This window comes from Callorhinus ursinus, unplaced genomic scaffold (assembly GCF_003265705.2).
Source record: "Callorhinus ursinus isolate GAN/ISIS: 27379988/994484 unplaced genomic scaffold, GSC_fseal_2.0 scaffold46, whole genome shotgun sequence".
Taxonomy (NCBI): domain Eukaryota; kingdom Metazoa; phylum Chordata; class Mammalia; order Carnivora; family Otariidae; genus Callorhinus; species Callorhinus ursinus.
In genome coordinates this window covers 10,069,148-10,092,277 of record NW_027397108.1, presented here as the reverse complement: position 1 = coordinate 10,092,277, position 23,130 = coordinate 10,069,148, and the positions used below count along the sequence as shown (strand labels likewise).

At 63.5% G+C, this 23,130-nt stretch overlaps 1 protein-coding gene across 1 annotated transcript in view; it reads right to left on the bottom strand.

Annotated features, from left to right (window-relative positions):
• JPH3 (junctophilin 3) overlaps nt 1-23,130 on the bottom strand; it is a 71,828-nt gene that overhangs the window by 1,240 nt on the left and 47,458 nt on the right. The window contains exons 3-4 of the mRNA XM_025860431.2: nt 3,868-3,992; nt 1,102-2,000 (exon numbers count right to left, since the gene is read on the bottom strand). Coding sequence (XP_025716216.1) covers nt 1,102-2,000; nt 3,868-3,992 — 1,024 coding nt within the window. The remainder of the gene's footprint in view (nt 1-1,101; nt 2,001-3,867; nt 3,993-23,130) is intronic.

Genomic DNA, 23,130 nt, shown 5'->3' with positions numbered 1-23,130 from the left:
GGGCCGAGCTCCGGTGGGATCTGGGCACAGGGAAGCAGGAGCACTCGCTCACAGTGGTTTCAAGGGGAAGGCACCTGCCCCCAGAAAGCATCTCGTCCAAGGAGCACAGGGCCCTGATCTGCCAGACGATGCCGCTCCTCCAGGGGGCAGGCATGGACAGGCTGGCCGCACTGCAGGGTCCCAGAGGTGTCCGGGGCTCTGCGTGCCCCATGGGGCAGGTACACAGCACTCCAGCAGTAGGGGAACAGGCCCTCATGGGCTGATGCTGCAGGTTCCAGAGTGGAGCGTATGGGGGCATGAGCCCTGGGGTGGGGCAGAGAAGCTGTCTGACCAGGGGCACAGGACATGTCTGCCCCTGGGAGGCAGCCTCCAGGTGGAGGGTCCCAGAAGGTCCGTCCTGTGCGTGAGAACCCACCCGGCCGCACACCATCCAGCCCAGGGGCCTCCGTTACCCTTCAGACTGCCTGCCGTGGGAGGCATGCTCGTATGAGGGCCCATGAGTGAGCCCCAGTGTCCCCCACTGGCCGTGGGGGCCTGGATCGCGGCCACAACCCACGTGTCGGATCCCGAGGTGGGTGAGCCAGAGAGGCTGCGTCCTCAGGCTACGTGGGAAGAACTAGGGCTCTGGTAGGGAGGGAAGCCTTCGTGTGGACGGCCTTCACAGAGTTTTACCCTGTCTATCTTGCCCATGAGAGCGGGCTTCGTGGGAGGACCCCAGCGCCTGCCCCCATGTCAAAGGTGTGGCCTGGACACAACCGTCCTGAGCCAGTCCCTGGCCCCGTGCCCCAGCGGCTCTGGCTGATCCTGACTCCAGGACCCAGGACCGTCCACCAGAGCAGGGGAGGACCCTCCTGGGCCGGGGGGAAAGACGGGCTCCTGCTACGGCCCGGTTTCTTTTGGGAGCTTCGCTGCTAGGATCGAGCCTGGGAGGAGTAACTCTGGGCTCTAAAGGAAGGGGGATCCCGTCGCCCACAGAGGCTTCCTATGTGGAGGGTCCCTTCTCTGGGGAAGGAACCGCTCCCCCCGTGCCCAGAGCCACCCCTCAGCTGGAGGTGGCAGGGCACTGCCTGCCCCCATCGCCAGTGGCTGGCGACCACTCACCGTGCTGGACTTGAGCTCGTCCCCATTCTCCTCGTCTGACTCCAGTGCCACGGGTGAGGACCTCTGAGGTGGGGAGAAGGCCAAGTCCCAGCGCAGCAGCCGGGGCTCAGCCCGGCCCCCCAGCCGCAGGCTCTCCAGCCTCTGTACCGCGGGCTCCACGCAGGGGGCCGGCCTGGCGCTGTCCTTGTTCTGGGACTTGGACCGCAGTCTCTGTGCCCCGAAGCCCCGGTCGTCAGTGCGGTGGTCCTCCCCCAGGCCCCGGCAGGCTGCCCCCTTGCTGTAGCGTCTCTTCTGGGGGTGTGCCTCCTGCACGTACGCATCCATCCTCAGCAGAGGCTTCATCTCCATCTCGTAGTTGCTCAGCTTCTCCTCCTCCAGCTCTAGCAGCTTGGCGCCCCCGGAGCCAGGATTGCCTGCCCGGTGGTGGGAAGTCCAAGAGAACGTAGGGGGCGACTCCGTCCGCCGCTCCCGGGACTTGGGGTTGCTAGGCTGCTTGTGGCCTGAGCCCCGGCAGCGGAAGTCATCCGTGGGCTGACCACTCCGGAGGGCGCTGCCGCGGATGCCCCTGGGGCCGCCGGCCTTCTCCTCACCCCAGCTGTTGCGGGCATAGTCCCCTCCCCGGCCCTCCAGGAGCATCTGGATGTCCCCGCCTCGCTCCTCGTCCACCGAGACCTGCCGGGAGAAGTGGGCAACCTTGTTCCGTGAGGCAGGGGCCGGGGGCGGGGTGGCCGTGGGACTGGCGGGGAAGCTCTGCAGGGGGCTGTCGTCGGGGGTCAGGTCCGAGGGGGTGGTGCCTTTGCGGTACAGCTCGGGGCTCTCCTGCTGCAGGGGCGTCCCCGTGGAGGCCACCTCGATGTCACTGCTGGAAATCGGGTGCTTCGGCCGCTGGTACTCGAGCCCTTTATGGAGGGGCAGGAAGCACAGAGGTTGGGTTACTCAGACCCTCTGTCTCGTGGGGCCTGATCTCACCAGAAGACCGCGGGAGACCAGGATTAGGGCCTGGGCCAGGTGGGGCAGCGGCCAGGGCTAGGGCATGCGCCGTTCACCAGTGGGGTGCGGGCAGAGTGGTTCCCAAAGCCCTTTGGTAGAACCCCAAGCCCCCCACCCGACAAGCATTTGGAGGGTGACCAGGCCCCGAGGGTGCAGCAATGGACAGAGGCTCTGGGCCACACACACACCCCCGCCCCCCGCCGGCTACACAAGAGCCCCAAGGCTCAACACGCAAGCACAGGGGCCGGCCTGCTCCGTGCTCTCAGGTCCCTCTGGAAGGTGGAAGAAAGCCTCTTGGCATTAGGTGGCCTTCTACAGGGGTCTTAGGACCTCCCTGGGTGCAGTGTGTGAGAACAGGAGTGGTCTCTCCCCTCTCTATTTCTCTGCTGGGGCAGGAAGGGCCGCAGGAGCCATGGCCTCCACGGGCTGGCAGGGGCTGGACCCAGCCCTCCGTTTATGGAGGAGGAGAAGTGTGCCATGCTGTTTCTGCCACACACATGGCGGCCCGAGGCTCCCGCTCTTGCCTCTGGGGATTTGGAGATGGGGTAGTGAGCGGCATGAGGCTGAGCTTTGGACACGGGAATAGTCATCATGGCTAGTCCATGGAACGGTGACCAAGGGAGGCCCCCTGGGGGCCTGCGGGGTAGGGATCTTGGACCTGTGAATGCTGGCCTAAGTGGTCAACCCCCTCCACCCCCAAATCCATGCACACCCCATCTGGCACGTGAGGCCAGGGGGTGGGGATGGCAGTGCACCCCTTCAAGCACAGGGGGTCTGAAGCACTGGGTGCCCTACCCCAGGAGGCCAGGGATCACAGCCCTGATCTGGCCTGCTTGCGCCGGGGATGTCCTCGGGGCCAGGGGAGCCCGGACACCATGCCCCGTGGGCAGGCCAGGAGGCTGCTGATCCAGCTGCCTTGTGAACCCCGTGCACCAGGGGGAGGCCCGTGCCCTCCTGGTCGTGCTGCCCGCCACGAGCTGGTTGCAGAGCACCAGCCCTTCCTGGAGGCGTCCCTCTCAACCAGCGTCGATGGTGCAGCATTAGCACTTGGACTCCCCCCCCCCCCCCCCGTGCCCCATCGTGGGTCCTGGGGGCACCAAGGCCACTCAAGTCCTCCTGCCTCCCGGAAGCAGGCCTGGCCTCTCTGGGCTGCCCAGAAGGCCAGACCCCCTCCCAGCAAGGCCTAGAGCCATGGGCTCCTGGAGAGTTTGGGGTGGTCTGGGAATGCTGGCTTCTGCTCACTCCTGGGTCCTAACCTGCCGTGACTCTGGAGATTCCAGGGGTGGAGGAAGCTTCCGGGGGCAGGGGGAGCAGGAGATGGGGCAGCTAGTCCAGCCTGAGGGCTTCAGCAGCCTCTGGTCATCACTGACCCCAGCTCCAGGCCTCCTCCTGGCCCCGAGCTGCGTCGAGGCTCACCGGGCTAGACACAGCTGTGGCCCAGCTCCCCCAAGGGAAGGAGGAGGGTCACGCATCTGGCTGCCGTGCAGTGGCTTCTAGCTCCTCCCCGTGCGAGAGCTGCGCTTTCCCACCTGGCCGGCCCCCACGTGGCCCCTGCGACGGTTCACGCGGTGTAGACTGAAGCCTCGGTCCACAGCAGCTGGCCTGATAGCCCCCCGACTGGACAGAGTGGTTCCACAAGAAAGGTCTAGAGCCGCAGGAGCAGGAAGGGCAGGGAGAGTGCGTGGACAGTGGAGAGCGGGAGTGCGCCGGGATGTGGACCGGAAGCCGTGGGCCGCGGCCCTGCGCATGCACGCCCCTGGGGGGATGCGCACTCACCGTTTTCCCGGTGCTGGAAGGAAGGCGAGAACTCTTTGGCAGTGATCCTGGCGATGCGTGCTTCCTCCTGGGCCTTCTGTGCTGCAGTGAGGGCGGCCTCAGCCTTGGCCCGGGAGTGGGAGGTCCTGGCAGGGGGAGAGGGAGGAGGGCCGGTCAGGGCTCTGGCCGCAAGGGCGAGGGCCAGTGGCCTCCGGACCGCATGCATACATGCATTCATCCAGCCACCATACCACCCACCCATAGCAGGCTCGAGGGCCTGCCAGTGCCTCCGGGCCAGGGCACACCCCAGCGAGGCCAGGACCTGGCCTAGGACGGATGTCTGCGCCTGAAGGACGGCCCTCAGCCCGGGCGAGCACCAGGTCCTGCTGAAGGAGCCCCCCTCCTGCCCGGGGTCGTGTCCACACGCTAGAGGACAAAGCGCACAGCCATCTTGTCTCTGAGCCTCCAGACACAAGCAGGAACTTGATCCATACTGGTCTGTCCGGGAAGGAGGAGTTGGGGGGCAGCTGTGCCCAGCCACACGTGTGGGGTGAGCAACTGGCTGGCCGGGCTCTGGAGCAGGAACGGGCCAGGCGTGATGCCCGGACCGGTCGGCTGTCAGAAGGTCCAAGGGCATAAGGAACCAAACTCCCCGTCCCCGGGACGAGGCTTGGCTCCGGGCCCAGGGCGGGCACCGGCCGGCCGTGCTGGACCCCGTGTCCAAGCCACACCTGCCTCCTAGGGCAGCACCAGCCCAGCAGCTGCCGGAGGGTCTCCAAGTCCGTCTGCCCCACTGCCCCTCACATGGCACCTTCGGGGCTCCGGGAAAGGAGGCTGGGGTGCGTGGGGGCTGGTGGACTGGGGCTGGACCCTGGCCACCCGACCCTCTGGGCCATCCCCTGGACCCTCTGGAAGCTGCTCTCCACTAGCCCTGTATGTGTGGAGGAGACCAGCGCAGAGTTGGAGAGATTTCTCCAAGTCAGCATGAAGCAGGGTCTCCAGATGCTGAGAGAAATCACGTCCGTCTCCCACGGGCTCCGCCCAGGTCCCTGCGGCTCTTAGGCTGGGGTGTCTGCCACATGCAGCACAGGCACGGCCTTTCCAGGGAGGTCACATGCTTCTCTGTGACTTAGCTTTCCCCCTCAGTCCCACGAACTCCGGCAGCAGTGACCTCCTGCGTGGGGCCTACAGTCCCTGAGCTCAGGCCGGAGCTGGGAGGCTTCTTCCACACACACGTGCCGACAGCCCTGCCCCGAGGATGCCACACCCCAGTGAGGACGCTGCCAGCCCCCCTTGTGTGTGTGACGGGGCTAGACAGGGTGTCCGAGGCAGGACAGCCCCAGGCATCCATGCCTCTCATCGGCCTGGCATCCAGGCTCCAGGGCAGCGCATCCCACCCAACCCCAGAGAAACCAACGTGCCGTGGCCTGTCCCTGAGAGGGGCAGCCTGTCACCAATGAAACGTCACTTGACAAATGGTCACTGCTGTCTGGGGACCCCTCACTGAGTGCCAGGGGCTGCCAGGAGCCCCGGGGGAGCCACTTCCGCCATACCCTGCCCAGCCTCTGGGCTGCAGCCCCGGCCCCTGATGTTCTGCTCCAAGTGCCCTGCATGGCGTCCTGCCCCAGCCGTGTCTATGGCCTTCACTGGACCGTGGCGCCCTGGAGCTAAGACGCGCAGCCTGAACACAGAGGGACAAATGCCCAGCCGGGCAACCTGGTCCAGGAGGGAGGGATGCTCTTTCTGACGGCACATTCTTGATGTGTGCCTGGACCAGGGCAGTGGCTGAACGTGGCTCTGGGGAAACGATACAGATTTCCCTAGAATGGTCCGTAGGTTGCCTCGGTTTGCCCTAATGACCATTTTGTCAAGCTGTACCTTACTTGCCATACAGTTCACCCATTTAAGGTCCACACTGCAGTGGTTTTCAGGTTCTAAATGGCATGCACCCGCACGGCTCGTTTAGAATGCCTTCAGCGCCCCAAGACCCCACACCCTTTATCTCCAGTGACCCCAGTGCCCGACCCCTCCCCACAGCCCTGTCAGTGGGCCTGCTCCGACTCTGACCGAGCACGTTCTCCAGGCTACCAGTAATTCCGTCTGGTTCCAGGACGTTTCCATCACCCCGAAGGAGGCCCGTCCCCATGAGCAGTCCCTCCCCACTCCCACCTTGCCCCAGCGTGGGGGCTTCTCGGAGACCATTTGGTGCTGACGAAGCACCCGCCATGGTCATGGGCCCGACTGCACGCGGCTGCTGCTTGCAGCACTGGTACCCCCCCGCCCCATCCTGGGACCTAGGGTACTTGGCTGGCAAACGCGTCTGGCCAGTGCCTTCCAGTAAGAGGCTGCCCCGTGGGCTTGTTCACCAGCAGACCAGATGAAGGACAGCAGCTGAGCTGAGCGTCTCTCACACAGTGTGCCCGAGGGCTCAAGCTCCCTGGAGACCAGGCCAAGCAGGGGACCGTCACGGATGCCACTCAGTGCACACTTGAGACACAAACCCGGGGCTCGGGAGAGGACAGCCAGCCTCTGGACCTGGAAGAACCTCCTCAGCCTCACGGGGGTCTCGGGCTTCCCGGCAAGACCCTCGATGCAGGCTGCTGGGGCCGTGCAAGGTGAATTCAAGGAAAACGACCCAAAGACCAGCATCGAGGGTCTGGTACAGGGCCCACTGCTCTTAGGCTGTGGTTCCTTCTCCAAGTTGAACTTGGATGGCTTAGGGCAGGCACACACCCCCTACCCAGACCCCGCCACAAGAACATTCCTAACAGTTAATGTTGCCGACCAGGTAAATATGGGCGAACGTGGAACCCCATCAGCTCTGGACCAAGAGACGGGACAGGCCACCCCCCCAGAGACGGGTGGAAGAGCGTGGCCAGTAGAGGAAGTGCCACGGCGGGTAACGGGCAGCTACGGACGGTTGTTGAGGAGTGGCCAAAGTGTTGGGAGCGACAGCCAGCCAAGCGGACCGGATTGGACGAGGCTGCTCGCAGGATGAAGTTGCAGGAAGAGATGAGGAACATTCTGTGTTGGTTAAAGCAGCGGCTTTGAGGTTTCCTCATTCAGGGGAGCAACGTGAGTGCGAGTTTGTCATACAAGAGCCCACCTCGCAGGCCTCTGCTTAAATCCTCCTGTGTCGGGCTAGTGGGCATCGTGTGGAAGCATTTCTGCACACACGTGCCCCGATGGCATGCATGTCAACACGTGGGTGCCACGCCTTCCTTCATCCCCACCAGACACATGGCTTGCCCATGGCAACCTCTCCCACGGGGGAACCTCCCTAAAAGGTCCCCATCTGTTTCTGTCCCAAATCCCTGTAAACAAAGTCACCAGGGTCCCAAACCCCTTTCCCACCCCCTCCTTCTCCAGGGGAGACAGCTGCTGCCAGGGAGGGTCCACGGGACACGGCATCTCTGGCAACATCTGCGCCTCACTGGTGTGGCCTGGGCCCCGACGGACGGCGAGAGCCTGGTCACTACCTTCACACTCCCCACGGGTGCCCGGCCTCAAGCCTGCAGACTCTGGGGCTGTCCTCCAGGCCGCATGGCGGGGTGTGCCCTCCCCCCGCCCCACACGGGACCCTCCCACGGTGGACACACTCCCGGAGAGCAGGGCGTGCCCACCCCTGGAGGGGCTGCTGTTTGGTTTCCACATCTTCGCTTAGTAAAAATAGCACAAACGTTAATTCACCAACATCGTACGTGTATTTACATACATACGTTCACACATAGAGAAAGAATGTGCTGTGCCAACCCTAAAATAAAATCGAATCAAGAAGAGCGCATTTAATAGAGAAGAAAACCTCCCGGCGCGCCACGAGGGCTGATGCTGAATGAGACTCAGGGCCGGGCCAGCAGTCAAGCTCTCCAGGTGAGCACCTGGGCCCCCGGCCCCCACAATCAGCGTGGGGACGCAGAGGAACGGTGGGGAGGAAGCAGCGCTCCCCACCCCCGCTGCCCCAGGCTCCCTCCCACACGCAGACCACTCAGGACCCGGGCGCGCCACCCCAGGGGCGGCAGAGGCCCATGACAGGATGTGGGGTGACCTGCCGTGTCTGGCACCCCCCCACTTCTACCGTTGGCACCTGTACTGGACCAGTGTCCCCCTCTCGCCCCTGCCCACCCGGAACCCGGGACTGTGACCTTGGGAAATAGGGTCTGCGAGGTGCGGCACCACCGGATGTCCTGGCTGCCCCGGAAATCTGCATTCCCAGTACTCCCAGGTGATGCTGCTGGTGGTCCAGGGACCTTGCTCTGAGAACCACTGTGCCAAAAGCTGGAGACCCTAGGCTCTAATCCCTGACCTCGGCCCACTCCCCCCGCCGCCTGCAGCTGTCCTACATCCAGCCCTTCTTCGCAGATGGCCCCCACCTTCTGTCCCCTGTGCGTCTGATCCAGACCGCACAGCCGGCCAGCGGCCCACTCTGCACCCTGGACTGAGGGCGTCCTGCCCCCCAGCACCATCCCAGATCCAGAAAGGTGGGGGCGTGTGACCCAGGATGGGCTCCCCAGCTCGTGGGTCTCCAGCCATGCCAGACCCTCCCCACCCAAGTCAGAATCTGCAGAATCACAGAAGCCCAGCTCAGAAAAGGCCACGCTGAGCCTCCAGTGTACCACCTCTAAGACCAGGACTTCACCCTTTGTCCTTCGGGGGCACCAGGCAGGCGGGGCTGCCCTGGGAGGAGACCGGAGACCCGCCCAGAGAGCCCTGGAGGGGCAGTTCCAGGCCTGGGCTTGAGGCAGACAATTGGGCTGGTCCCCAGGCCCCCTGGGGACCCCAGCCTCCCTGCTGGGAACGGACAGCCATGCCGCCAGCACCAGCGCAGCCTGCGGGAGGCCCGGGAGGACCCACAAGCTGGGTGCTCACCGCCCTGGTTGGCAGCCCCGCCCATCGTGGGGAAGGGGGCTGTAGCTGCGAGCCGGCCTGGTCCCTCCCGGGGCCCGCGGAGCTCTAGGCACAGGGCTGACCCCTACTACCAGGGCTCAGGTGCCCCCCTCCAAGGGCGGGCAGGGAGGGGGCATCAGGAAGAACAGACAGGGGGGCCCTGGTTCCGGGCTCGGCGATCCTGGGGTGCAGTCCCGGGGCCCGTCCTCTCATTTACAACCGGAACGTCCCTTCTTGGCAGAACCCCGAGGCTGCGTTATTTCGGGAACCACATGGGCAACTGCACTGAGGGCAGTGCTCGGGCCGGAGGCCTCTCCCACGCGGCCTCCAGCGCAGACGGCACTGAGCAACCTCGGCGTTCATTCCAGGGGCCTCTGGCCACAGCCTGGGAGGCCTCGGTGTTTGCCGCCGCCCCACGCAGCCGTCAGTCGGGCAGCCGACCAGCTGAGCGCCGCGAGCCGCGCCTGGTGCTGCCGCGCCAAGTCGGACGGCCCTCAGCGTGCCGCAGACCACACACCCTCCCGTCCAAAGGGACCACTTGCCCGCCACCTGTGCCCCCCCCCCCCCCCCCCGGGCCAGGATGGGACACGCCCACTGGAGGATGAGCTGTGCCTGGGGGCCCACAGAAACGCAAACTCTCAGGCCCACCAGGCCCTGCCGAGTCAGGGGTTCCCCCTGCACCCAGCCCTGATGAGGCTACCCTGTGGGCCCCGAAGCTTATGAGGCTGGGGGGCTTCTCAGGGACAGAGAATACAAAATGCCCACGAGGATGTGCAGTCAAGGCTCTGTCAGCTGAGCTGCATCAGCTCCTGGGACCCGCCTCTGGGGCAGGGGTACAGCAGGTGCCACAGGGGGGAAGTGCGAAGGCAGGCGCCCAGCCTGGGCGGAAGGGTGGGGGTGCTCATGCTTGTGGGGGCCGCGGCTGCAACCAACACCCGGGACAGAGATGAGCCATCAGGTTACTTCAAGAGTCCCTCCTTCCCCGGAAGGGACAGGGGCTGCCCAGGTAGGTCCCGCGCTTCTGCAGGTCGGCCAGGCACTCTGTCCTGTGGTGGGGGTGGGGGGGGAGGGGGGAGAGACAGTCCCACAGGCTCGTCTCTGCAGAGCTGGCTGCCTGACCCTGGGCCCCTGGCGTGCACCGCATGGGACGGGTCACCCCTGGCGTTCTCTGGCCGTTGTCCTGTGGACAGCCAGCCGTGAAGCCCGGCAGACAGGCCAGAGGCTCTCAGCTGTGTCCTCGGCTCCGAACCTGGCTTTCCTGCCCTCCACCAACCCCAGGAACTTCACACTGTAGCGCCAGCAGCTTGGCCAACAGCGGGTGGTCGGGGAGTGCCCAGCGGCCCCTCTCAAGGCGCCCCAGCGGAACCCCCAGCATCTGCACGTGGCGATCCACGGCGTGGCCCCGTGGCTGACAGGCAGCGCCCCCAGCTCACCGTGACAGGTGGGGATGCTGAGACCAGAGACGGGAAAGGCCCCGGGTTTAAGCCACTCCCCCGAGTGCCCCACGGTGTCAGACCTGTACCCGTGTTGGAGGCACGGGAGAGAGAAAGGCCCAACACTTGCCCCTGGAAGGCTCAGAGAGCAAGACGGGCCTTCACCACAAGGCCGCTGGTTCTAACAGCTGCTGAGAGTGCATCCCCAGGGGCCACCGCCAGGTCAGGGAGGGCTTCCTGGAGGAGGGGGACAGCGAGCTGGGATTTGAAGGACAAGGAGGAGAGCTGTATCGGTGAGTGGGGGTGGGGCCTGGGCAGCAATGGAGACCACGGAGCCCCAAGAACTTGAGCAGAGAAAGGGGCTGGGGCAGGCGCTGGAGCTCAGAGCCCTGTGTCCCCCGAGACCAGCAAGGGGCCTCTGCAGGGCCATGGGCAGGGTGGGACCAGGGCTCAGGAGCATGCTGAGCGGGCCCGCAGCTGGTATGGGAGGGCAGGCTGGGGGCAGAGGGGATGCAGGTGCCCCCCAAAAGCTACAAACCCAGACGGGCCCGTTCGGGCAGACACTGTGCACAGCCCCCAGCAGCGGAGGCAACGCCACATGCCTGCCCGAGCCCATCCACAGGAGGAAGCGGGGGGACCGGCGGGGCCTCTCAGAACTATTCAAGTCCGACAAGAACTCAAACAGGGCCAAAGGGGATGAGAGGAAAGTCCCTTGTTGCAATGATTTCAGTGGGGTTTTCTACGGGGCCAGGACATGGGGCAGGGGAGGCTTCTGTAGAGCCTGAGTCCCACCTAAGTCTCTGGAAAGCATGTGTCATTTGGTCAGAATGACAGAGACATCCGCTGCAGCGGCCTGCAGAGCCAGAGAACATTCTAGATCAAACCACAGCAGTGTCTTCTCTTTCCCCTGCCCCGTCTTTCCCTACCCCCATTTTTTTCCTATTAAAAATCCTCAAAGAAAGGAAAAAAGAAAACAACCCAGACTAATGAAGCACACGATGCCCCGTGCGCAGGTGGGGGGTCGAGCAAGGCTGACTCACAAAAGCAGCCAGACGCCGGCAGGGGTCACGGAGGCGCCGTCAGAGAGGGACAGCTGGCCACCAGCGTTGCGCACACGAGCCCAGAAATGGCCTGTGCCTGATGCGGAGACCGCGCCCAGGGGGGCTGGGGGCCGTGCCAGCGTCCCGGGGCGGCAGTAACGACAGACCCGCGTCCTCCCCCGGCTCTGGGGGGTCCAGAAGCTGGAATCGTGGGGCCGGGCTCCCCGGAGGGGTCCAGGGACGAGCCACCCCTGGCTGGCCCCCAGCGCTGGTGTCGCCGCCACCCTCGCGCTCCTTGGCTTGCAGACACGCCGCCCTGATCCCTGCCTCCGGCTTCCCTGTCTCTCCCTTCCTCGGGACACGGACACTTGTCATTACATTTAGGGTGACGTCAGCTGGGATGACCTCATCTCAAGATCAATTACGTCACAGTTATACCTCATTCTAAGGCAGGGCAGTCTGAGGTTCCTTTCGACAGATCTGAGGCCCAGCGTCCCACCTGCGACAGGACGTGAGGGCTCCACCCTTCAGGACCCTCCGTCCCAGGCCAGACTCACCCCAGGAGGTAGTCCTGACCGCCCCTCCACCCCGCAGCACCCCCTGCTTTGCTAGGATCGGGTTCTAGGAGCAGGAGCTGCGGAGGGCACCATCCACCCGCTACTTCATCTGGGGCAGGTCCGGCCTCCGTGAGCCTCAGTTTGCTCAGCTGTAGAGCGGGTACAGTAAGGGTCCCTGCAGGAGGGACCTCTCCAGGGCGTGAGGAGACAGAACACAGACCGCACACAGCCCGCTGCTGCTTGTTAGTGGCTATTTTGTGGGTTTTATTTTTTGGCAGCTTTATCAAGGTACAGTTCGTATACTGTAACACCCTCCTGTTCAGAGGGTACAATTCCGTGGTTTTTAGTGAACTTGGAGCTGTGCAGCCATCACCATAAGCTAATTTTATAACAGTGTCCTTATGAGAAAGCTCACGCCTGTCAGCGCTTGCTCCCGGCTCCTCCTACCCCCAGCTCCTGCACCTGCTCGTCTGCTTTGTGTTTTGGTTGCTGGTCGAAAGCACTTTTCTCAGGCAGGACCTGAGGGCCTGAGGGCTGGGGCTGTGGTGCCAACCTGGAGAGGCCCTGCCCGCCCTCCTGCAGCACCCCGGCCGCCTCCCACCTGGCATCATGGAGCGCTCCTATGTGAGGTCAAAGGAACTCTTTGCTATAAAAACAGACAAAACTCTAGAAAACCACCCTCCGGGAACAGCACAGAAGACGGAAGTGGGCTCAAACACACACCCCAGACACAGAAGCCCCCCCTGCCACGGTACTGCACGATCACCGCAGGCTGCCAGCACCCCCGCCCCCAGGGAGAGTGGGTACTGGTGCGCTCATCGACCACATGCTGGCAGGGGGGACTCAAAGCACAAGGCAGGTCCTGCCCTGAGGAGGTGGCATGTCTGAGGGTGGACGGGTGGTGTGCACAGAACGACAGAGCAGTGGGCACCAACAGTGGCCTGGGGAGGGACACGGGCATCCCTGGGGTGGATACGGGCATCCTGAGCTGGAGGCAAGGAGGGGCTGGCCAGGTGAAGAGTTCCGGGATGAAGGAACAGCAAGTGCAAAGGCCCAGGGGCAGGGAAGCCAGCAACAAGAGCATGTCAGAAAACAGGGAGTGAGGTGGGGAGACAGTGGGTAACGGAACCAACCCTAAAGACGGCAGATCTAAAACCTTCCCGTCTGGCTATTATGGCTGGATATATACATTTCTAAATTTACAAAAACAATATGAATTCTTTAAAAAATTTTTTCCAGTGTAGAGAATGAATGTAAATTTCCCCTTCCAACAGTTTGCACACCTATTCAATGTCCCACAGGTGACTACTGTTAATTCTGGCGGACTCTCGTTCAGCTCAGGGTCCACGTGCTCAAAGGCACGCACATCTTATTTTTGGAAATCTAAATGGCGCGGTAGTCTACGCATGTTTTGCCCTTAGTTGTTTTGCCCCTAATACGTCACGGACAGGTCTGCACACAAGCTTGCGAGGGGTCTCATTGTCTCTGGCACATAACGTCGAGCCGCTGGGCCAGGCAGCACCCCCGCCCCCGCAATCACATGCAGCACAAACTTGGGACACAGATGCTCTCACACTGCACGCGCTCGGCTCTGCCTCTTGCCTTTTTGTTGTTGGGTTTTTTTTTTTTTTTTTTTTAACCTAACGCCATTTCTTGGAGATTGTTCCACACCAGCAAACACAGAGCTCTCTTGTTCTTTTTAATGGATTTTTTTTTTTTTTTCCGAAATAAACTGAGCCTGGCCTGCTGATGGACATGGAGGCTGTTTTTGGCTGTGTGTTTATAAATCACGGTCCCGGTAGTTTGGTTCTTCACACACGCGTCTGTCTTCAAGGCTGCCTGTTTTCACACATCTGCTCTAATTTGGTGATTGTTAATTTAAAAAATCCTCCCCAAGCTGACAGGTAAAACACTGCGTGATTCCATTGTTGTTCTAATGTGCATTTTGGTTCTTAAGAGTGAGGCTGGGTTTCTCTTGGTTAACGTGGAGGAGTTTATGAAGAAAGAGGGAGGCCCTCCCCCATTTCACAGGTAGGAACACTGAGGCTCCTGCAGGGAAGTCCCCCCTCCCCCCCGGGTGCACGATGATGGTGCATTGGCCACTTGCAGCAGGACCCGCAGCCAAAAATGCCTGTGGGGCCCCAGCCTTCCTGTTGGGGGGGCTGGGGGGGGCTCATCCTAGTTGCCATGGCAACCCAGAGGCGCCTCTCCCCAGGCACCCGCTGCTCTTAAGGAGCCGATTCTCCAACATCATTCTGCCCTTCTCCCCACCGCCCCTCCCGGCCGCGGTCTATGTTTAGACCGAGCGTCCCCTCTTCTCCTCCCTCACCCCACACCCAAGCCCCCGCACACCAGGAATAGCAGGCGAACCGCCACCCTGCGAGTAGCCTACATACCCATTGAGCAAGTGGAAAGATGGCTAATTCGGGTGCTGCGCTTCCATCACAGGCGGGTACACAGGCCACCTCTGCCTGTGACTGTGCGGGGACGGGAACTGTGCAGGGGGCCGGGGGGGCACCAGTGCGGCTGGCGGGGCTGGGGGGCAGGGGGAGGGGGCAGGGTGATGGGGGACAGAGAGATACAGGGCGAGGGGAGGGGGGCCAGGGGGGTGGGGGGCCGGGCATGGGCATGTCCTGAACGCATGAAGAGCTAACACACACGGTGGCGTCGTCCTTCTCAGGCACAAAAGGCTGGGCTGGGAGGGTCCGCCCCCACGGAACACATATTTACCCAAAACCCAGTTGGGGAAGCTCATACCCGGTCGTCTGTGGTTTGCCTACCTAGTGCCCTGCCCAAAACCTGCTCTTGAAACGACACTCGGGCACATTCAGTTAGTAAAGGAACCCATCTGGCCATGATGTCTGGGCGCGCTCCCCAGGAACCTCGGCGCGGCAACACCAAGGGGTGGGGGCACAGCATGGTCTGGCCTGGGGCCGCGTCCAGTGTCCAGTGGGGCCAAGTCAGCAGGGCAGCGGAGGGGATCACGCACTGAATGTGCCCACGGGGGGCCCAGTGCGAGTGACAAACGGGCCCTGCGGCTACTCTCCCCTCCCTGGGGCCTGCTGTCCTAGACTCCAGGCAAGCGGGAAGGCAAATCTCCACGCCCCGAAACGCCTCTGCCTGATGGGGAACAGGGGCCCCTGCCACGGGGCCCCCCAAACGTGCTGTGACCCCGTCCGCTCAGGACCCCAAGGGGGCAGTGGGCGCTGGTGGAACTTGGGCTCCCTTGCCCACACGACCTAGTCACCACTGCAGGATGCTGAAGGGGAGGCCAGGGGGCAGGAGAGGTCAGGGGCTGGTGGCCCAGCACCCGTCCCATGGGAGCTGAGGTTCCAAGACTGCGGCTTGTGGCCCCATCAGACGACATTTTTTTTTTTTTTTTAAGATTTTATTTATTTGACAGTGAGAGACACAGCGAGAGAGGGAACACAAGCAGGGGGAGTGGGAGAGGGAGAAGCAGGCTTCCCGCCGAGCAGGGAGCCCGATGCGGGGCTTGATCCCAGGACCCTGAGATCATGACCTGAGCCGAAGGCAGACGCTTAACGACTGAGCCCCCCAGGCGCCCCCATCAGACTATATTTAAACGACGCAGCCGCTGAGGCTAGAAATTTCAAGATGGGCAGGCGGGGCACTGAACCCCAGAGCAGGGCCCCTGTGGGTGCAGGGCTGCAAGTGCACTGTCCTCACGCCCATGAAACCCACCCCGAGGACCACCTCGCTGCCCTCTGGCAATGTCATGCTGCCTCCGACTCAGAAAGGGCCAGGATTAATCCCCCTGGCCCTTCGATCTCTGACCAGGCGCTTCCCCTGGCAAGTCCTTCCTGCCTGGTCCTCTCCCCAGGCTGGGGTGGGTCCCCACCCTCTCCCCACCCTCTCCCGACCCTCTCCCCACCCTGCTTAGAAGCTCCCAGAGCCACGGAGGCTTTCATCCCCTACCTTGTACTCCTAGTTAGTGCACAAGCTCCAGGAGGCCGTGCATCTAACCCCGGGCACCAGGCGCCAACATGGGCACTTGTCGAACCGCTCAATCAATACACTCCTGCTGTTTTCCAGGAACATCTCCTTCCCCCAGCTCCTCGGGAGCAGCACCGTGACCATCCAGCGGCAGGCAGAGTCTGGTGCACGGTGGGCACTCGAGATACCCACACATGGAGAGGAGGATGGAACAGCAGAGGCATGGATGAGGGCTCACGGGCGCTCGCGCAGGATGCCGTTCGCATGGACAGACGCTCGCCTGGGGTCCACCCACGTGGGTCCTGGTACCCGGCACAGTACTGTTCACACAGCGAATCAACACGTTTGTTCACAGGATAAGCAAGGCCAGGCCAGGCCCAAGGGGACCCCCGACAGCAGGGATGCCACGAGGCCTTGCTCTGAGCTCCCACCTGCGCCCCTGTGGGTCTCCGCCATGGGCCTGCTTCTCCCAGGGGCTCAGTGATGGGATAAATGGGGGCAAAGGCCATTTACAGGAGGCACCAACTTTCTAGCAGCCCGCCCCTCCCCAGGCCTCCATCCCTGCTGCTGGGCACCCCGCGGCAGTCACCCACCCATGCCCCTCCCCCTTTCCGTGGGAGGGGTGCCAGTCTCGGTCAGGGCCTCGGGCTTCTAGCCACCAGCTGCCCAAGGGGTGGGCCCAGCACCGCAGAAAGCTCCCCATCGCCGTGGCTCCATCTGTGGAAGGGCGGCGATGTTCTGGAGGCAGGCACGTGGGCTGGCCCAGCGGCAGCCCCCACGCAGCCAAGGAGGTGGCTGGCTTCCACGTGCAGCCGGACACGTAAAACGGGGGATCCAGGGAGTCCGCACACACGGCCCCGCGGGAGGGCCAGGCCGCTGCTGCTGTCACGGCCAGCATGGATCCAGCCTGGCCTCCCCTCCCGCCAACCGGGGTGGCGCTCGGACACCGGCCACTTGGCCCCAGCCACCCCCCGAGCCAGGCTGGAGCTTTCACCCTTGGCTGCAGACCGCCTGCCCTCCCCACACGGCCCCCGTCCGGGCACCGGTGCCGCGGTCACAGCCCAGCAGTCGGGGCTCACTGCAGAACGGGGAAACAATGCTGCCTGCTTCCCAGGGTCACTGTGACTGTTGGGAGGGGCACCACAGGGCACGCTCTTCTGAACGTCAAACATGCACCCTAGCTTTGCCCCTGCCGTCTCTGCACCTACCCTGCAGGAGGTGAGGGGGGCACCGCCCAGTGGCCTGGGGTCAGGGGTCAACAATGCAATGCGACTTCAGAGCGGGGGATGGAGTCATGAGGACCCGCCTTCCAGCTAGGGACAGAACATTCCAGAGAGCAAAGAAGGCGCTCTGTGAGCGTGGCCTCATCAAAGGAGGGGGACATAGCCTGCCAGGTGCCAGCAGCCGGGCTCGGTGGGAACATGGGGGAGCGGGGCCCGGGGCAGATGGGAGGAAGGGGGCAGTTTTAGGTACCAAGCGTCCCTCCCAGCTCCTGCCTCCCAGACCCTCGGGCCCCGAGCCTGTGGGGAAGGGGTGCTGAGAGCATCGGTGATGAGCAGCTGACCCCACAATGTTGACCCCAGATGCTCACAGGAGACCATTCCTGGGGCGCATCGGCCCCACCAGTCTGCGGGCTGCTGTCTCATGGGCCCCACCCTGGGACTGGCCTCTCGGGGAGAAATCGAAGCCTTTGTCAGCCCCTTCTGGGTTGCCCACTGGAGCCAGCCCGAGAGAAAAGAGCAGGCTTCCCCAGGCAGCCAACCTCATGGGGTTCTGGCTCAAGGGTCCCGTCTTGGCGCCCTGGGTGCCTACCCTGCGGAAGAAGGTTCTAGTGGGGCACTCCGCAGAGGGCCAGGGGGGCAGGTTTGCTACCTCCCATCCCCATGTCCAGGGAACGAGGGGCTTGGGGCTGGGGAGGAACGGGCTGCTACCTCAGGGCCTCGGTTTCCCCCCATGTGCAGAGTGGACCATGACGCCCATCTCACTAGCATGATGGTGATAAGGGCATGTGGCCAGCCCTGGGGCTTGACGGCCAGCAGCCGCCCCGGGAGCCGCTCACTCAGGGACAGCCGTGCATCGGCGAGGCAGCCCATGGGGCATAGGCAGGTCCAGCAGCAGAGACCGGGGCACCTGTGAGCCACCTGCGGGGACCAGTCTCCGCCCCGTTTTCACAGGGACGCTGGTTCGGTCCTCCTCGTGCCCTTGGGCGGCAGCACCCAGCCAGACACCTGGGGGTGGGGCGGAGGGGGGGGGAGGGAAGCCCAGGCCTTCGGCTGCACACCTGCAGGTCTGTCTCCTCATCTGAGGGCGGGGATGGTGACATCATGGGCGAGTCACACCCGTGACAACACGGGGCAAGCGCCGGCCGCGGCCAGACGACGGACAGTCAGTGGACGGCAGGAGCCACGCAGCCAGGCGGGGAGGTGGGACGTGGCCCCGGAGCAGATGCGGGGGTCAGACGCAGGTCTGTGTGGAGTGGGTCGTGCCTGCGGATGACCCTGTGCCGGGACGCCCTCCCGTCGCCGCCCCGGAGCTGGGCCTGCATCCCGAAGAGCGGGCCGGGAAGTACCAGAAATCTAAATGTTCGTCCAAGTGTTTCATCGTTACACACATGAACTGAAACAGCGAAGTCTGGAGAAGACCAGCAATCAAGTCGGCAGAGACTACGGCTCTGAAGGCCCCCAGGGAGGTGCCAGGAGGTGTGGGGTCTCCCCGTCCAAACCCCATTTGGGGCTCTCTCCTCACCAGCTACCCGGGGAGGCCCAGCGAAGCCAGCAGCTCCGTGAAGGTAGGGGTACCGGGCGCCACAGCCCTCCCCCTCACCTCCGCCTGCCCCCACTCCCCGCTGCACCCCCAGACACCCTCAGGGCCGGAAAGCAAGTGGGGTTCAGGCCCCCGGGGAGGTAAGAGCTTTAAGCTCTAGATTCTTCAGCATTTCCTGAAATCAAGGGCATCCCCTCCCATAAACACAGTGCGGTCAGTGCTAAGGCACGGCACACGTGTTCCTAAAAATCACCCCGCCGCGGGGATCCCCCGACATGCTCCGCAGCGTCCGCGGGGGAACCTCAAGCACCCCATCGGTGACGCGTACGCTCGGGAGCCTGATAAGATGGCAGCCCGGCTTCACGTGGGTTCAGGGGTCAAACGCATAAGCACTGCAATAAGCACGGCCTGGCTCGCTGGGATCGCGGGGCACGCGGGCCGGGGAGGGCGGCCGCTGGGGGAGCTGGTGGTGGTGGCAGGAGGCGGCTGTCAAGCTCTGGGTGCGCCCTGTCCCTGCTCAGTGCGGCAACTGCCTGTCCGTCCTGTGTTTACGTGTTTCAACACGTAATTTATGTTATATTCACATTATTCCCTAATCTGGAGCAGACAACGCACAGAATTGCCACCCGGACCCGCCCTGCAGACTGGATCACACCTCACTTCATGGTCCCCCGCGTTCCCAGCGCACAACGTGCCAGCGAGGCCGCTGAGCGCCGCCGGGCTGGGTGGTCGGCAGTGCCAGACTGCGTGGGCCCCGGGCTCGTCCCTGCGGGCAAGAGCAGAGCTGCAGCGGGTCACGGGGCTGCCGTGAGGGTGGATCTCAGAGGGAGACCCGAGGAGGCCACTGGGCCCTTGGGTGGCAGGTGATGAAGGTCAGAGCAACATTTTTATTTAGAGGCAAATGAGGAAGAACCACCAGCCAACCGTGGGAGATAACATGCTCCTCACCCCAAACCGTCAGCAAGGCTTGGCGGACACGCGGCCATAACCCAGGACTGACTGCGGAGGGGCCGAGGCTCACTTTCCCCTGGTCTCCCGCTCAGAGGACCTGATAGGACCCAGACCCAAAACCAACACCCTGAACATAAGCCAGGACACCGGTGCCCAAGTCTACCAAAAACAGCCACAACCCAGGGCTGTTGGCGGATGGTCCCGGGAAATCAGACACGAATCCAGCAAAATCAGGAGGTGGGGGAAAAAAATCCAGCTGTCCTTTTGGTTTCAGGGCTGCCTCAAGTCTGCTGCCAACAGAAAAAAATGGGCCTTGCTGGTTCTCGGGGGGCCCCCCAAGGTCAGTGGGGCATCTCCCAGGCCAGGCACCGCCCACAGCCGGCCTTGCCCCTCTCACAACAGGGCCGCGCTGTCCCAGCAATGCAGGGTGGCGGGCCCAGAGACGCGGGGAGGCCCAGAGTCGGAGGACTTCCCTGTGCCCGAGGTAGGCAGGCGAGGGCCCCCCTTAGGATGGTTTTCGATATGGGAGCCACAGCTCCTGCGGCCACCAAGAAGACCAATTATTTGGAAATATTTACAAATCACATCTGAGACCCAGGCACGCGCTATGCCTCTCAATGAACACATGAAACAAGCCGTGTTCGTGGCCTATGTGGCCCCATGACCCAGTGGTGCTGGGCCAGTGCGACTTCATGGCCCGACGCTCCCACCACCGGGGCCAGAACGCCCAGCTGGGAAAACACCAAGTTTTGTGGAGGCTGGTGCAAGCGCAGATGGGATCCCTTCCCATCCAAGCTGGTCGTGGGCCCTGGGCACCGACCCTGCCCTGACCCCTGGTGGGCTGGGGCACTCGGGGGCGAGGGGCACATTCCCCAGACACCAGCCCTCACCCCAGCTACCCCCAACAGCCTGACCCCCCGGAAGGCCAGTCCACGCTCCCTCCAACGAGGATCCGCTGTCGCCCACAGACGGTGGGCCCGGAAAGTGGGTGTGGTCAGCACAGTCACGGCCCCAAGATGTCCGCGCCCTGGAACCTGGGTGTCCCCTCACACAGCGGAAGGATCCCCGCAGGTGTGCTTTAGTTAGGGATCTGGAGGTGGGAGAATTTTCTGGACTACCAGGGGGGCTCCATGTCTCCGCAAGGCCCCTGGTGGACGGAAGGCTCAGAGCGAGAGGACGGACAGGGCCACAGAGGTCGGCGAGTGAGCCCAGTGACCAAGCTGAGCCGCTGGCCGGGGGGGCTGAGGAGGGGCCACAATCCCTGGGATGCGGCGCCCCTGGAAGCCGGAAAAGGCAGTCAAGGGATGCTCCCGGCGCCTCTAGGAGGAACCAGCCCGGCTCACAGCTGATGGAGGCTTCAGATCCCTGGAACCACAAGATAATAAACATGTTTCAAGCCACCGATCTTTCCATTTGTGCGGCAGCCATAGGCCACCATAGGAGGGCCCAGAGTGTCCAGAGCTGCAGCCCCGCTGGGGGTGGGGGCAGGAACACCCCCCAGTTCCCGTCCCTTCCTCCGCGCCCGGCACTGTTCTAAGCCCTGCCAGACCAGTGCTGTTGTCCCATTTAACAGATGGGAAAACTGAGGCTCAGAGAAGCGAGGATGGGTTGCACGAGATCCCACAGACGCGTCCCAGGAGGACACAGGGTTCCCCGCAGACGTGTCCACCCAGCTTTATGTGGGCTCGTCATTTAGTGCCCAGGATGCCGTGTGGGGTGGGCACTCTTGTCCGTCTCATAGACAAGGACAGTGTGGCTCAGGGAGGGGAGGGGCGCGGCTGTGTGTCCGGGAAGAGGCGGCTGGGGGTAGGCTGGAGACCCACCTGGGAGGGTGTGGCTTCCCCTCTGAGGCTGCCGGCTGCAGTGGGGATGCGCGTGTGGACGCTTCCCGCAGCATGGCCTGGGGCACCATGGGACAGCAGCTGGGGCCGCGGTGCCCGGTTCTGCCTGAGCACAAGCTGACGTCTCAGACCCTTTGGGGTCCTGGGCACGAGGGGAGGGCAGACCCGATTGGCCGGGCCCCCTGGGGCACGGAGTCCTGGGCGTGAGTCTCGGGCACCCCCGGCTCTGCCTGCACCCCCGGACGTCCCACTTGGGCTCACGCGGTCTGCCCTCCCCACCGATGTCCGTCCGCCTGTGGGAGCATCACAGCCTGTGCTGGGGGAAGACCCGCTGCCCTGAAACAGGCTCCGGGAGCCCTTCTGGGAGGGCGGTCCCGCCAACAAGACACACAGCCTGGGGGCAGGCCGGTCACTGGCTCCCCTACACACAGGGAGACCGAGTCTCAGACAGGTGATGCCACTCCGCTCGCTCTCCAACCTCTGCTGCCCTTGTCCTATCTGTTGTCTTCTGTCCCCACACTCTGACCCTCCTGCCTTCTCCAATAAGGACCTTGTGGGGTAGTGAATGGCTGTCCAGGGCCTGAGCTTCCTCCCACCTGTGAGGCCCAGGAAGCCTTCTCCTCCAAAGCAGAGAGGGCTGGCCTAGAGTGGGGACAGGTGGGGGCCGGCACCCCAACCTCTCACCCAGCCCGCACTGGTTCACACCTGTGGTGGGCGGTGGGATGCGGTGGGGTGGGGGGGACACGGCACTGCCCTTAAGAATGTTCACAGACCAGGAGGGCTCCGGAAGGAGTGGTGCCTGGGCCCCAGTTAAGGACGGCAGGTGGGGCACCCAGCCAGAGGGCATGGCTGCAGGGTGAGTGCCCCAGACGGGCAGGGTGGCGGGAGGAACGCCAGAGCTCGGGGGGTCTTGCTGGTGGGAAGCACTAAAGGTTCTAAGCTGGTCCCACAGTGAAGTCTGCCCTTTGGGAATGGATTCTGGCCACAGAGAAGGGGAGTGGGGGAGGCTCCCGAGAAGACGGGACTGGGGTAGGCGGCCGGAGAAGGGGCTCCTGCAGGGCCTGGTCAGGGTGAGCCGGGGAGGGGAGGCGCCCGGCTGCACCTGGGTTTCCCGCCCGCCCCGCTGGGTGCGTGACGGAGATTTAACACAAGCTGGACAAAGTGCTACCAGCGCACACCCGTTAGGACAGCCACCATCAGAAAACCAGAAGGTGGCGAGTGTTGGCAAGAATGCAGAGGAACTGGAGCCCAGCGCCCCGTCGGCAGGAACAAAGGATGGTGCAGCTGCTGTGGGAAACAGCCTCGTGGTTCCTCAAGGACCGGAGCCGAGAACCACCGTGTGGTCCAGCGGTCCTGCCTCCGGGCACGTCCCGTGGCCGTGGAGAGCAGGGTCTCCAAGAGGGAGCTGTACACACCTATCCATGGCAGCACTGTCTACAGCAGCCACGGGGCGGAAGCAACCCGAGTGTCCTTCGAGGGATGGTGGCCACACGTGGCCCATCCCTATGGCATAAGGACGCCTCAGCCATAAAAAGGTCAGAAACCCTGACACCTGCTAGAGCTAGAGGGACCCTTAGGACATTGTACCCAGTGAGAGAAGCCCATCACAGCAGGACAGGCACTGTACGATCCCACGGATGTCCACATGTCCATAGATGTCCCAGGGATGTCCACAGATTTCCCACAGATGTCCGTGAATGTCCACATGTCCGCAGATGTCCACAGATGCCCCATGGATGTCCACATGTCCATGGATGTCCCATGGATGTCCACAGATGTCTCACGGATGTCCACAGATGTTCCACGGATGCCCGCGAATGTCCACATGTCCGCAGATGTCCACAGATGCCCCACGGATGTC